The following is a 15,581-nucleotide window of genomic DNA, read 5'->3' on the forward strand; positions in this document are numbered from 1 at the left end:
GAGGTGAAACGAGGGCAGCTGTCGGTGCTGCAAACAGCTGATCGATCACAACACTCGCTCCCTCTCTCTCCCACTCTTTTGCTCGGTGTGTATCTGCATCTCCAAATGCAAATAAACAACTCAAAGGAAGGCTAGATCGATGGAAAAGAGCAGCTGGAAAAATAAATGCAGCGGACAAAAGATGAAGAGAAATGTGGGGCAAAAAGGCGAAATACGAAACTGCAGACGAAACTCCCACCTCCCAATTCAAAACTAAAGAGTGACCCCTAGTGGTCGAGGTGAGGAAACGGTGTGGAAATGCATCACAAGTTTAAAGTGCTCTGGTTCACACTTAACCAGGAATACACTGTATACGTTAGTAAACGAGTACATTCATGTCGAGAGAGAAGCCGCACACACATCATTTCAGACTGCGATAAATCCACATAGATGTTTAGAGCAGTGGTTTGGACTTCTGCTCCCTCCTCCCCCTGTCCCCTCCGTTGGTATCTGAGAAACGAATGTGTGAGTCTGATAGAGTGGCGTTTTTGAAAAGTCGAGGGTGCATGAAGACAACTGTTGAAGCTTCCCGCCTTCTGGAATAACTTGTGTCTCGCAGCTAAAAGGCCTCTAGGACGGGATGAGCAGACATGTACACTTCTCGGGATCAGTTTCTTTCCTCTGTGTCTTTTGTTTTTATTTCATTTGTTTTTTTGCGGGTGTACCAACGTGACCGGCGACTTCTGTAGTGTGCTGTCTTTGTATGAGAAAAGGAACAATACAGGTGTTATCCTGTCCAGTTTTAATTTGGATTTTATTTTTGTACCCAAAAGATGCTGTTTACTTTGCTTTTTGTAAGCTTAGCCTGAATAAAATATGCAAGAATGTTTAAGGGAAAGGGGGAGTTTTGATCTACCGAGCAAGTCCTTGAGTACTGAGGGGGGAGGAGTATTTGTCAGTGTCTCATGTTAAAGGAAAGAGATTGTTAGAAGATGATTAGCTTCATGTTTTAGCCCGTCATCAAAATGTGGGCAGAGAGGGGCAGACCCCCACCACCCATCCACCCCTAGAGGAATGCAGGCTGTGTTTGGATCCCTGTAAACCTCTAAAATGTACCCCATCTACATCACCACTTCATAGTGACTGTTTCATCATGCACAGTGCAAACAAGAACCAGTATATGTGTGTGGTCATGCATTGAACAATAAAAAAGAAACTCCTTTAAAGAAGCTTCATTTTGTCTTATTGGTGTAAGGCTCCCAGCTACAACAGTACACAAGCTTGATAAACACTGACAGTAACACTGAGGTTAAACTAGATTGATGGTGACTGCTGTTGCACACTGTTCACAGCACTTGATGTCTGTTGAACTCAACCTCACTGGGCTGAGGGAAAAAAAGTGTTGGATACAGCATTTTTAACCTTATGTATATTACTAATACCACATCTTGAAAGTACTCCTAACTGCAAATTCTTGTCCACCAAATTTTGAAAAACTACAAATTTTTGAAAACTTGATAATGTTGCATGTTTGTGTGTTGAGAGGACTAATTTCATCTGTGCTGTATATCACACATATAAAGTATATTTGACAATAAAGTTGACTCTGACTTTGACGAATTAGACATTTGGAATATGGCACATAATATAATATTGAGAATCCTTAAATAATTATTCAAACATCTGTTTTTGCAGTCTCGTACAACATAATTAAATGTAATAATCATAAAATAATCATATTCTCTGTGGTGGATTTTACATCAGTCACAGATTCAAAATTACATGTTTAGTCCAAACAAGAAGAACGGAATTCAAACATACACTAAAAAACGAGAGTGCTGACCTCTGCCATGGTGTTGAAGTATTTACTGCAACTGCGATGAAAACATTACCACTGTTATTAGAATGTGAATTCTGTATGATTTTTCACTGTAAATTCCACAACTTTGAGTTTTTGGTGTCCCCTGGCTTGTTGAGTATTTTTCTGATTTCTTCCCAAGATTCACATGTTGAAGCTGTTTGTTTGTTCCTGAATGTTCTCCAGATGAAGACATAAAAAGACCATAAAGATTTCATGGGTCTAACTGGGACTCAGCGAGGCTGAGCAGGGACCCTGCGTCTGCCTCCTCCATCAAACTGTGGCTGTCTTTTGTCTCATCTGCCTCAGTCTCTTGTGCCTCTCTGTTCCGGGGACCTGTGCCCACCACTGACCCAGCACACAGAGGAACCAATCCACTGGCAGCAGGGTCGGTGCCACCCTGACAGGGAGGCTGGTGCTGGTGCTGGCCCAGTTTCTGCTGTGTAAGGGGGGTTGTGAAACCTCGCTGACCCCCGGCAATCCTCTTTTCTGTGAGCCCTGCAGGGCATGAGGCTGCAGGGATTCAGAGTGGACGGACTGAGCAGCAGCGACAGGATGAGGAGATTCAACAAGCAAAACAAACATTAGATTTGCAGACGTGTCTGTGATCTGCTGAGAAATGTCCATGCAGGGTTCTGTGCTTGCAGTGGGGAAATGTCTCGCCTGTCTTGAGTTCATGTGTAAGTAACTTATTGTTTGTCCACCTGTTTTTATTACTTTCTTCCATGAAATATTTGAATTGGTGCTATCTCTGCTGGTTTCTGCTGGGGCTGTTGATTTCTGAGAAACAAAGTTTTCTTTCTTTTCCTTCTACATCCAGTTGTAAAGTAACAGCCCTCAGGGTGGGATTTTGGTCCAGTGTTTATGTTCCATTACTGCAGGAATGCAAAGGAAGAGAAAAAGAGCGGGCTGGACTTGATTATTAGGAATCATGATGCTGATTATCAGTTATAAATTCCGCACGCACATTTCAGAATCCCTTCATCAGACTTTCTCATCGTAGAAGCTGCTCTGAATTGTTTCACCTCCTCAGAAGGGTCTGAAGGGTCAGTCACCCTTTCCCCTCATGACCAGACCTTGGATATTTTTTCTTGTAAGTCACTGGGAACTGAAACAATAACCTCTGATGTTTACTTCCTTAAACTCTGTGATAGTTTTACAGTAACTTCTCCTCTTTGGCCACGTTTAAATCTGGATTAAGCCATGGCCTTACGAAGGGTTATAGATGTACTGGATGCAGGGGCTGGAAGATGACAGGTTCTTGTGAATCTTGTCAAGTCAAAGGTGGATGAACATGTCAAGGCTTCCGCAGGAGTAACAGGAGCACTCCCACCAAAGATGGGATGATGCTTTTGATAGCATGGGTGCAAATAATTAGACAGAGGTTGGCCACTGCTGGTCAGTTGAATGATGTTTGAAGGGTGATGGTTTTGAAGCTACACACAGATCATTTGAAAAAACAATAACTAGCTATATTTGATCTATCTAATGATTACATCACTTTGGACAAAATATTTAATTGAACATGTGGATTATGATTTGAGTTACATTTTCACAATTCTGCCAAAAAAGTCGATATATTTAAAAACATAATCTATGGAGTCGACTTTTTTTGTCATGGTTTTACATCTGAAGTCCTTCTAATGATGATCATTGAGCGGATGAGAGCTGCTGGAAGTGTAAACACGGACACATACTGAAACATTCATTCCCAGATCATACAAGTGATGAAAAACGAATCAAATGTAATTAGTTACATTACTCTGATAAAGTCACGGGCTTTTCTTTCTTCTTTTCTCTATCTATGTTTTTTTCTTTTTCTTGCTGTTTTTCTGCCATCGCCCGGTGTTGCGCATGCGCACACGCCTCGGACACACATGGCTCGTGTTGTTGTTGTTGTCGTCGTGGTGGTGAACGAGCCTACGCTCGCGCGGGACGACAGACAGACTGAGGAGTCGATCCCAGAACCGACAGAGCCGACGCCCCCCCCCCCCCCCGAGACCACGGACAGTCCGCGCAGGCTGTCACCCTGAGTCGGTCGTGTGTGGTGCCGCGGTAACGGAGCGGAGGGTTCCCGTCTCCTCCCAATGCCACACAGCCGAGGTAAGTCGACATATTTGTCACAACGGGGCGAAGATGCTGTTTCCTTCCCCGTCGAAGTCGGCGAAGTTTTTCGAACTCCCGGCGTTCGTCCAGCTGCCGTTTCATGCTGTTCGAGTCAGGGCAATTTGTTGAGGAAAGTTAACGAGAGCAGGAGGAGGGAGAAAACATGACATGAGGGTTTGAAGGACTCACGCCGTTCCAGTCCGTGGGAGAACCAGCTGCATGTGACCAGCGTGTTTTCCCTCCAGAGCTAGGAGAGGTTTTGTTCCCGTGGTCGGATGTTCCACCTCGTCAGCAGCGGAAACGGGCTCAAGTCTGTTCCCAGCACGTGTTACATGGACGTTTGATTTGTCATCATTAAGAAATGGACCTAATGAATAATGGCAGGAGACACATTCCACAACAGTCCACCGCCGCACTGATTCTCAGTATCAACTAATGTGATTTTCCTCAGGAAAAGTGATCGTTCCTCATTTCTGGTTCCTGCTCATGTACTGTAAAGGCAGGTTTTTATTTTAATGCAAACTTAAAAACACAGAAAAGTGTTTGATTTGGTTTCACTTTTTTCAAACATTCTTTTCTTTTTTGAGCTGTATTACCTATTTAAGGTGTGTGTGTGTGTGTGTGGGGGGGGGGGGGGGGGGCGTGTTTCTGCACAATCAGGCTGTAAACATACAATAAACAAATAAACTGTACCAGGTAAAGCCAAATGTTGCCAACTGGCATTTTAATGTCGGAAAGGGTTTGGGTCGGGTGGAGTAACTAATATTCTCGCTTGGGTTTGGTCGGACAGAAATGACACACCTCATCTCCCCTGCTCAGACGTGAGTGCACTCTGGAATATCAAATAACATGATCATAATCCCATGAGCAGGAAAATTAAGTTTAAGTGTGGGTGTGTTTTTATAACCCTCGTGGGTTGGGACTTCCAGAGTCTTGTCATTTTAGAATCTCGTAGTTGCTGTTTTCTTTAGCCGCAGAAGGTATGTTGATCTTTGGCATAGAGAAGAAAAACAGGAACATGCTGTAGGATTAACGTTCATGTACAAGTACAGTAGTAGAGCAATGATGTAGGGTCTTTGGACAATAACAAACCAGGTGGGTGGTTGGACAGCAGACGTCTCTGTTACGATGGTTGAGCTTTTGTCTCATCATTCAGTTGATGACGTCAGCAATGGGTGGAAGCTGTTACACTATTTCACAGCAAGTTTGTGTCAGTAAATCTAAAGTCAAAGTCAAAGGAAGCGTCTTAATTAGAGAAAACAAAAATGTTTGGACGCTGTTTAAACAGCTGTAATGCTGTTTAATGAGTCAGTCATAAAATAAAAGAACCATAGGTTCTTCTCTCAAGTACTGTGACATAACCCCATGCAGCCACTTCGTGGACACACACACACACACACACACACACACACACTCACTCACTCACTAGGAAGCAGGTTCCCGAGGAGGAACACCTCTTGACAAACATTCCAGCATGACGAAACACATAAAGCCAAAAGAGGGATGTGAAGAACATGTCTCGTGGTTCAGCATGTGTTGGGGGGCCGGGAAGCCTCATATAGTCACCGCAAACACTCAGTCCGAGGGCAGGAGGTGATTTATTTGTACTGGAGGATGCAGGATCATTCAGTTCCGTTGTGCCTAGCAGCCAATTCTAGATCAGTCAATCATCATAGAATGAATGTTTTCCACTGTTCATGTGTTCAAGCAAATCATTGTCTTCTCTCAGTGTCTCCGGCCTGTATTTTTTCAGTTTAAAACGGTGGTTTAAATGGTTTTTGACTGACAATCAGACAAGAACACATTTTATGGCTTGCTGTCAGCGTATAAAATGGGCAAAGAACTTTATTCGTCTCATGGGTGAAAATGAGTTTGAGCCACTTCTTACACGTGTGATTTAACAGCATACAGTACATACTGTAAGTATGATTAAGACAATGAGTACGTTTGAGTAAGTTCTTCAGTGTAAGCTGCTTGAATGTGGAAACTTTCTGGTTTCTTTGTTCCCTTAATGACAGTAAACTGTGTATCGTTGGTTTGGAGACAAAACAAGACACATGAGGGGTCAGCATTTCAGGGCTTGGGGGAAAGGCAGATCAACATTTTTCACATTTACTGCCGTTTTATAGACTAATTGACCCATTTGTGAATGGAAGAAATAATATTGATAAATTGATGAACGATTAATCAATTGGATGATAAGAAAAATGGTCTCATTTCACAGCATGCCCTCACAGAGACAAGTTTAGGTCTATCCACAAAAGTTTTTTTTGTCATATGGATGTTTATGTCCATCTGTTTATATATGTTTCCTGAACCTAGAGTGGCCATTTCATAACACTTTACAGCATTTAGTGAAAGCTGAATTATAGCAACATACATCAACTTAGTTCTCAATACAGTTTGTCCATAATAACAATGTATTGAAATAGTTATTGTAAATTAAAATTTTTGTTAATAATAAACAAACCAATGTAAACAACAGGCAAAAGGGGAACAGTGACGCGTGTGTTGCTCATTTCTGCTATGTTTAGAAATAACGCTGTATCCTTTGGTCCATTCCAGATTGAATGATAATTTGGGCTTCGCTCCGTACTTGACGATACGACATGAAGATTTATTTAAACCGCCGTCAGCCAATCTGTGCTTTTGGACTGAGTGGGATTGGGGCGACATGCAGCAGAGTTTCAGTGCAATGCCAAAACGTAGACGTTTACAGTCATCTTCCTTTTGCCACACTACCTGAACCACCGGCCTAGCATGTGCTCTTCCCACCACCAACAACAACAACACCAACAACAACAACAACACATTACTGTTGCAGAATCTACTGAGTGTAGCTTGATTCATATTCTCCGCTATCTATTCTGTGTATTTCTTTACATTGCTCAAGTTTCATGCACATGCTCCATGTCTTATTCTCTGTTTTTGGTGTATTTCTGTGGCAGCATTACAGCGCCACTTACAGGCCTGGCATATTTACTACATATTTTTTAGTGGATTATTCATTCTGGTTCCATCCCTGTGTGGACATGGCCTGAAAGTATCAACACTTTGTAGAACTGTAGAGGCAAAATGTTATGTGGTGTCCTGTCGTGAGAAGAAGAAAAAAACCCTTGTGAAGCATTGTGAAAACATATTCAAAAAGAGTGAGAACCTGTCTGGGATGAACAGGTTTCAGCAGGTCCCTGGAATGCTGGGTGTTGAGCTGCAGGATGACGCAAAGCTGTTGTACATAACACAACACACGCCTGCATTCTTCTCGTCAGTTTTCTGGGAAGACAGACATCCACTGAGAAAGGTCACATGACAACCTCACAAGCAAGAAGATGTCAGGAGCAGAATGAGAAACGAAGGAAGGGTCGTTTGAGTAAATGTGGAGTTGGTAGTAGTAGGTGCTAGGTAGGTGTAAGTAGGTGCTCTGCAGGTCAGAAGTCTAAAAAGGTAAATCTTGGAATTGATGTGTAAAAAGTGACATAAAGAGAACCAGGCAAATACCAGCGACGGCAAAAACTCTAACCTCCTTAGAGGTGAAAGTCAACATGTTTTCGCACCTTGATGCTTTTCATTACATCCCACACAGTGTGTGTTTGTGATATGGTCTTGGTACAGAGCTGTGAAACAAGTTCTTCAGGCTGATGTTTGTTGAAGGATTAACATGGGAGCTGAAACTATGAGTCACCAGAAAACAGAAAAACGATCTGACACTTCCAATATTTGACTAATTTTGAAACACACACTGATCGATCAACAAATGATGGATATATGTAGCTTGCTTGAGTTTTTCCAAACAGCCAGCCAGCTTTTTTTGATAACAATATGCCCTCATTGCTAATGCTACCCAGTCACAGAAATCCATCTGCTAGCTCGCATTTGAATTAGCCAGTGTCAGGGGTGTCAAACTCCAGTAAGCACCATCCCACATTGTTAGCCTCTCTTTGAACATTACACTCCACACTTTCAACCGCTGACGACTCGTATTTTAGTATAAGTTAGACAAGTACCTGACTTAAAACACATCTAAAAACATGTCAGAATGCACCACAATGTGGTAAATTCCATCTACTTCCATCTAGGACTAACATGTCCAGGGGGGAGGACACCCAGACCCCCTGCCTAAACAGGAACCCCCCCACACACATATCAAATAGATCCTTAATAAACACAGCTTATAAGTTAAACTGCTCAGAAAATCAGTTGTAAGTCGTTTTATATGCATGAAGATATACGTATACCCTTCAGATCCTGGCAGACCTCTGCTCTGCTGTAAACACATTTGTTCATGAAAAACTATGTTCACACATGATTTATACACCTTAGACACACTGCCTGACCTTCTGTGTTATTGAGCGCTACAAAACATGCGTGTTCCTATTCACTGCACTTAGCTGATGTTTTTTCTGTCTTATGTCCACAGACAAGTCAACAGTCCAAACTGTAACAACAGCATTCTTTGGTTGTTTGTGTAGCTCTGTGACGTTAACACGCAGGGCAGATTTTCACCGTGCTCATTCATTATGACGGAGTACAACACATGACGACATATCTGAATACGTTTGCAGACATACAGGTGAATCCCAAATTGAATATCATGGAAATTTAATTCAATGAAAATAATTTAAAAAAAATAAAAAAAGTCTCCACTCTGTTGGATTTGATTTTTTTTGTTATTTAAACTGCATGAATAGTGGTTTACTCAAACCTGACACAAAAAGTTTATTAATTAATACTTAAAAAGAGTAATATTTTGATCTGTTAGTTTGTTTGTCAGAGGTATTATCAAAACCAAAATAAAGATGTTCTTGAAATGTTCTAGTTTACAAGCATGAATGGCGAAAATACACAGTTTATTGTTTTGTTTTTTTACGATATTCAGATTTTTAAAGATGCATCTGTATGTGATGGTTGCAAATCATAATACAGGTGGGCGAGTGGCCTCGGTGGAGGGCTGCACTGTGTCTTGTGCTGGTCTCCATGTTGTGTTCCATGGCTCCATGGATTCTCTGTGGGAGGTGGTTCACCTCCATCCGGTGCAGCGTGCAGCAGTCATCTTTGGCCACTGTCGCTCTCACAGCTCAGCTTCCACAAAGCTCACATTGTCACAGCCTGCAGCTGGGTCCAAGTAACGCGGCCCCTTTTCTCACACTCTGCCAGGGAAGAACCATTGACAGAGGGGATGTCAGGAAATGTTGATCTAGTCTGAGAAGAGATGTCTGCTCTCTGACAGGTCAATAAAATGTTAAGATAACATAACTTTTAGCAGCTAATTAAAAAGAGATGGTCAGAGTTCATGTTGATTTATTACAACACGGCTCAAAACCGGCCCCAACAGGCAGCCATGGCAGATCGATGACCTCATAGGGAGTTGTTTCTTTATTATGCAGAGACACATATTGTAATCTGAAAGTGCAAAAGTCTGACGCACGCGTAATGCAACGTTGGTCAGAATCATTGCATGCGGAATTATTGGGAATAGCATGTTATGACGCTACGAATCCAACCCATTAATGCAGTAATGCTTTCAGAGAAGATCGCGAAAAAACGACATTTTCCTGTCACAGGAAATTAATGTCATTCCAGAGGTCGCTCATATGTTCACCTAGAAAACATGATTTAAACACGACTGCTAGTGGGTACCAGTGTTACTACTAACACAGGCCACAGTTTCAGTCTGTGTGACCTGTGTGACCTGTGTGACCTGTGTGTGTGAGAGATCGGATATGGGAGGTTTCTCAACCTGTGGTCTGTGGACCCTGACAGGGCCACTCCACAAAGCCACTATCTACTGCTACTTCCTCTCACTCTGCCCCCGTGTAGATACACGGTTGGGGAATCGTCGTACGTCGTAACAGTCGGTGGTTTCTCAACCTGTGGTTTGTGGACTGTGACATGTCCAGCAGCAGATCCACATTAAAAAAGCTCAACGACGGATTCTCTAGTGGGTTTTTTTACTTTTACTTTATTTACTATTTACATTACTGTAAACGGGAGCAGTGCTCCAGTTGGGGTGTTACAAACTGTTGATTTATAGTCTATTCTTAACTTGACATTCATGTCATTAAAAATGTATTAATTATTTGTATGTTTTTGTTTTTTTGTAATGAATTTGTTACACTACAAATGTGTAAGTAAAACTCCCGTTGACAAGCAAAGAATGTTCCTCCCGAACACGTTGTCATTACGCACCCGCTTCCAATCTGGGTTCAGTGCCGTCAACAATGCCAACATTCTTTCAGTTTAAATGTGTGTGTGTGCATCTCAAGAGCAGCCACAATAGGAGATTGTTCTCCTCGTCTGCCACAGTCAACAAAGACATCGCTCTTAAGGACTCAGTCACACAAGCGTGAACACGTGGAGGCTGCATGACATTTGAAGAATGTTTGATAAAATGCCATTCACATGGCGAGAAGAATGTCATGTCAGTATAAATGGTTCATCATTAATTTCATGACAGTGACATTTGGAAGTATTTTTAAGACCCGTTACTCTAAATAATTGAGACCAATACAAATATGTATATTATTGCATATATGTTTTCTCGTAATTGATGGGAGTTTCCCATCTATTAAGTGTCAATATTTGCTGTGTCTCTGTAGTGTTTCCAGTGTGGCGGGGGATCGGGGCCAGTGTCGGTGTCGGAGGCAGGTGGACTCAGGGGCTGGAGCCGCTACCTGCAATGGGAACCAGCCCCCCCTGGGGAGGAGGCCAGGATTCCTGTGTCTGACTACCCTGTATGGTTGGTCCCTCTGCCGTGGGGGACGTGCCCAGGCTCAGGGAGGTTTGTCAGAGAGGGAGGGGCGCCATCAGACTGCCCACAGACATGCTCAGCATCAAGCTTCCGGAGATCTTTGATGCTCACCAGGTACCAAAGGTATGTTAGAGAGAGCGCCTGAAATGTTTACAACAGGTGGAAGTCTCTCACACTTTGTAGCACCATGCTGCAGACAAAATCATCCTTCTCAGTTGTGTGTACAATCTGTCGTCAGCGAGAAGAAACTCACTGGTAATGGTTGCAGACCGTCTCTGCAAACTTGTAATGGGTTCCCACGTGGGGCTTCAGAGAAGGGGTCGTGCTGATAAATCTTTTTCAGGTGCAACCGTGTCTTGACAACAGTAGTTTGACAAAATCACAAGGCGAGTGCGTATTAGCAGCATTTCAGTAGTATAGAGTACTAGTCGTACAGAGTTTCCTAAATTGTTTCAGACCATGGACCACTTATCCTCCCCCCAAAAATAATCATGGACCAAGCTAAATAGTCCTGGAACAACAGCCCAGCTAGCAAACTGATTTATTAAAAACTTGCATCATACGTGTTCCCACTGGCATCATTCAGGTAACTTCCTTCCTTCCTTATTTGAGTTTCTTTTTTATGTCTCTGTCTTAAGCCACTGGTACATGATGATTTTTTTCATAATAGAGAAACATTAATATGTTAACATGACCATTTTTACTGGGTGTTCAAGGTCCCAGCAATTTTTTTTTTTTAATGTTACTAAAAACTAGGGGGCACTGGTGGACCATTAGTTGTCCATCAACCACATTTTGAGAAACACTGCTGTTGTATCCAATAACTATACAAAGACTGAAACTTTATATGTAGCGTCATCTTCATTTTAGGGGTTAAATAAGCTTTGTGGCTCCAGATGGATTTTCTATCATGGGAGAGGCTAAAATGTCTCGTATGAAGGTTGGAGACCTCTGGTATAGCCCAACGTCACAGTTACAGGTTGTCTCAGTAAACAGTCTACACAATACCACACTCTATCAGGGTGGGGGAAAAAGGTAGAAAGCTCAAGGAGAACCAGAGAAAGAGGCACCCATCTGACATTCTCACCTTCTCTGCCTGGTCCTCAGGTGTTCTGGGAGGACGGCATCGTCTCTTGGGTACCGCCATCCACGGAGCTCCGCACTGGACTGTGTCCTCAGCAGCTTCCAGATGAACAACGAAACCATCAACATCTGGACACATTTTCTGCCGACGTGGTGCGTACGACCACACAGAAGAGTTTCATCATTGGAAATGAGCAGTTACATCAATGAGTCGATGCTGAATTTCCGTAAGTTGTCACGAAATCTGTCTGTTTTGTGGCAGGTACTTCCTGTGGAATTTCAGCATCCTCTGCTCCTCTCTGAACTTCCTGACCGACAGCTACACCTGGCCCCTGCTGGTGTACATGCTGCTCATCTGCATTTACCCCCTTCACCTCCAGCTGCGCACACACCTTCAGCACCATGTCCCCCGAGTCCCGCCACATCTGCTACTTCTTTGACTACGGCGCTCTCAGCCTCTACAGCCTGGGTACGAGTTCAGCATCCGTCAGATGTTAAATGAGCAGATGACATTCACCAGCAAACTGCTATGAAATTTAAGTCCCATTTGAAGCTTTATTTTGTCGTGTTCCCTCAGTAATCTGAGGATGATTAAACCATCATGATTCCATGAAGGCTCCCTTTTCTTGCTGCTCTTGTTTAATTTGATGAGTGAAAAGCTAGGAAAGAACTGAAACCTTGGACAAAACGTTTGTTGTAACTTTCTCACAGGTTGATCCAATACATTATTTGATTTGCTTTTTCCCTGTTTTGAGATGAATAAACGTTGAAATATGATGCTGCATTCACATGGAATCAGGGGTAGACGGCAAACCGGTAAAGAAAACAGCTGTCCGGAGTTAAAATATTTCAAATTTTACCGTCTACCGCCACGGAATTCACTTGCGGATGTGATGTAGTTTCAGTTTGAGATGCAATATTTTGAGAAAACAGGATATTATAGCCAAGTATTTATTTATATGATAACAACACTAAATAATACACAAGAATCTATTTTTGATATTCTATTTTATTGACTGTAAACAAAATGACATCGTCATAGAAACATGTCACATGGGTCCTGTTGTACTGTTCCATCGAAGTGCTTGTTTTTCCGTCTCCCGTCTGCTGTTTCCCTGATTCCATGTGAATGCGGCATGCAGCCATCATTTTCAAGAAATAACAGTCAAAATGTTTTTTTCAGTTTTAGTTTGAGTTACAAATGTCAGCGCTATGCCAGGGGATTAGGGACAAATGTAAATAGGAAATATATATATATACAGTATATACACACATGTAACATACACATTTTGATATAGCACAGTATTTTGCAGCATTTCACATACTGAGCAAGAACATCAAATTAAATGCCACAAATCGATGTAACGCTGCCATCTTAAAATCCTCACGTGATAAACTAAAGGTTATCGAGAACTAGCTCAGCTTCTTTCAGCAAGAAAAAAACAGTAAAATGCCATGTCAGCCTCATTTTATTGGTGCTAACTGCTGTTTGAGCCTGTGGGGTGACCATATATCGCCTTCTGTGTTTGTGTCCAGGATGTGCAATAAGCTATGGCTACTACGTCATGCCCGACTGCTGGGGTGAACAGCTGGCTGCATCAGCATTTTGTCCCCATCGCCATCGGAAACACCTTGTTCTGCACCAGCCTGTCCTGTTACTCCAGGTAAGAAGCTGACTCCTGTGTGCAGTCCAGGTGAACGCCAGTGGTCGTAGGAGTTCTTAGGTCTGACCTGACGTCAAACGTGTAGGTGTTTGTGTTTTACTGTAGAAGCCCCTGGTGGACTCATTGTTTGACACAGCTTCACCATCGCACACGATGGTGAAGCTGAAATTCCTTTTTGATCGTCATGTGACACTTCAAGTCAAATTCCTTTTTGCTCAGCTGCATAAATCCGTAGTGGTCCACTGCAGCTCGTCAGTGTTGGGGGACACGTCCTGCAGTTTGTCTCTGACTTCAAACGAAGTCGGAATCAGACGTGATTTTCATGTTGGTTTTTGGAGCACGTTAAAAAAGCTGCTTCTGTTTGTTGTTTGTGTCCATCAGGGTACGTTTTACTTAAAGCTGGCAGCACCCACTGAAATGTCCCAACATGAAGGGTGCAGAGTAATACGATTAAAGATCTTAATCTTGCATAGCGACAGTGATTGCATAACTTCCACTGCAGGTTTTACTGAGAAACGAAATCTAAAACAAACTTGTCAGATGTGAGAAGACAAATCCAAGTGATTTGTGTGGTGTCTCTGCAGGTTTCTGGAGGTCCAGTTCCCTCAGAGGAGTAAAGCTCTGCGGACAGGAGCCTTCATCGTCCCCTTTATATTTGACACTGTCCCTCTGCTTTACCGGGTGAGGATCTGCTCCACGTCTGCTTCTGAACACAAATAAACTCACTTTGACCACTTAATCACCACTGTTTTTCTGTTTTTACTTAAAGATACATGATGTTTGTAGTATTACATAAGCGCTGCGAGCCGATTAGCGGTTTAATACTTTGATCAAGACGTTGAGCAGTGTGGAGCACTGAACTGGTGTCTTTTTGTAATCAAACGCAGATGTGTTGAATTCCCTTCAATCTTGGTGATGTTTAGTTTGCGCAACAACAAACTTTTCCCCCATTAGCATTAGACATTTTGTATGTGTGGTTACATTTATTGTCTTCATTTTTTGGGGGGCGTCAAAATAAATTAATTTGTTCTCCCTGTTAACTTTAGAATTCATTTTTAGGACTGGCCTGATTTATTTATTTAATCTTCACAATATTTTCCAGGTTCTTTCTCTTTTAAAATTGTATTTCTCTGATATTTTGTTTGTTTTTGTTTTTGTATTTTTTTTCTCTCTTTGTCTCCTTCATAAAATACATATAGATAAACACAAAATCCACCTGAATACATTCCATTGAATGATCTATTTAGATATATTTTATTTCACCACATATATTTAAGTTTTTGTGTTTCATCTGCTGCGTGTGTTTCAGTGCTTTATCAAGTTTGACTGATTGGTTGATTGATGTGTGATGAAACTCCGTCCGTTGTAGATCCTCCTTTGCTGTGGGGGAAGCTGCAGCCCGAGCGACGGCTTGTCCAGCCACTGTTACCACCTCCTCTTCGCCTTCCTCACCTGCTTCCTGTTTACCGCCCACCTCCCAGAGAGGTTGGCTCCAGGGCGCTTTGACTACGTTGGTACGTCCTTCCAGCTTGTTCCGTGTTCCGTGTGAAGACCTCTCAAGGAAAATAACTCATGCTGACGCCGCTGTGTGACATCATGTAAACATGGGGAGAATCTGCTGACAGATGTGCCTTCACCCAGGTCACAGCCACCAGCTCTTCCACATCAGCGCCGTGGTGGGCACACACTTCCAGATGCAGGGGCGTGATAGCAGACATGACCTCACGCAGGGCGTGGCTGCTGGCCCACGGAGCAATGCCGTCTTTCCTCGGGACGATCGGGGCGCTGGTTGTCAGCCTCATCCTCAACCTGGGTATCATTGGCATTTTCAGCGCACCGCTGCTCTGGGAATCCTGGCACGGCGCCAACCGGCTACACGCACGTGACAGGATGGAGCAGTGAGGACCAGAAAACAACACGCAGCCTCTTCAGACTCTTCAGAGGAACGGTTCAGCCTGTTGGCTTCTCCACTCAGCTAACACTAGTTCAACAGCGGCCGGTAACGGTTGGTTCAGCTCTGCAGACGTCTCTGTTCCTGTGTCTGCTCCGAAGCTGAGGACCCAGTAGCATTTGTTTAAGATGTGGCCGTAAGTGTGGAACAAACCGTCTGTAATTTATTTTTAATGCGCCTCAGATAAAAAGG

At 42.9% G+C, this 15,581-nt stretch overlaps 1 protein-coding gene across 1 annotated transcript; it reads left to right on the plus strand.

Moving 5' to 3' along the window:
• Window positions 1-10,715: 10,715 nt before the first annotated feature.
• On the plus strand, window positions 10,716-15,340 carry LOC144739719 (membrane progestin receptor delta-like). The gene is given in 11 exon segments (XM_078622636.1): window positions 10,716-10,814; window positions 11,799-11,825; window positions 11,827-11,927; window positions 12,037-12,139; window positions 12,141-12,243; window positions 13,311-13,354; window positions 13,356-13,438; window positions 14,023-14,119; window positions 14,808-14,952; window positions 15,080-15,138; window positions 15,140-15,340. Coding segments are annotated over 11 exon segments (1,014 nt in total). The 5' UTR covers window positions 10,716-10,763.
• Window positions 15,341-15,581: the final 241 nt, after the last annotated feature.

Source organism: Lampetra planeri, unplaced genomic scaffold (assembly GCF_965212315.1).
Source record: "Lampetra planeri unplaced genomic scaffold, kcLamPlan1.2.h2 scaffold_1675, whole genome shotgun sequence".
In the NCBI taxonomy this organism is placed as follows: domain Eukaryota; kingdom Metazoa; phylum Chordata; class Hyperoartia; order Petromyzontiformes; family Petromyzontidae; genus Lampetra; species Lampetra planeri.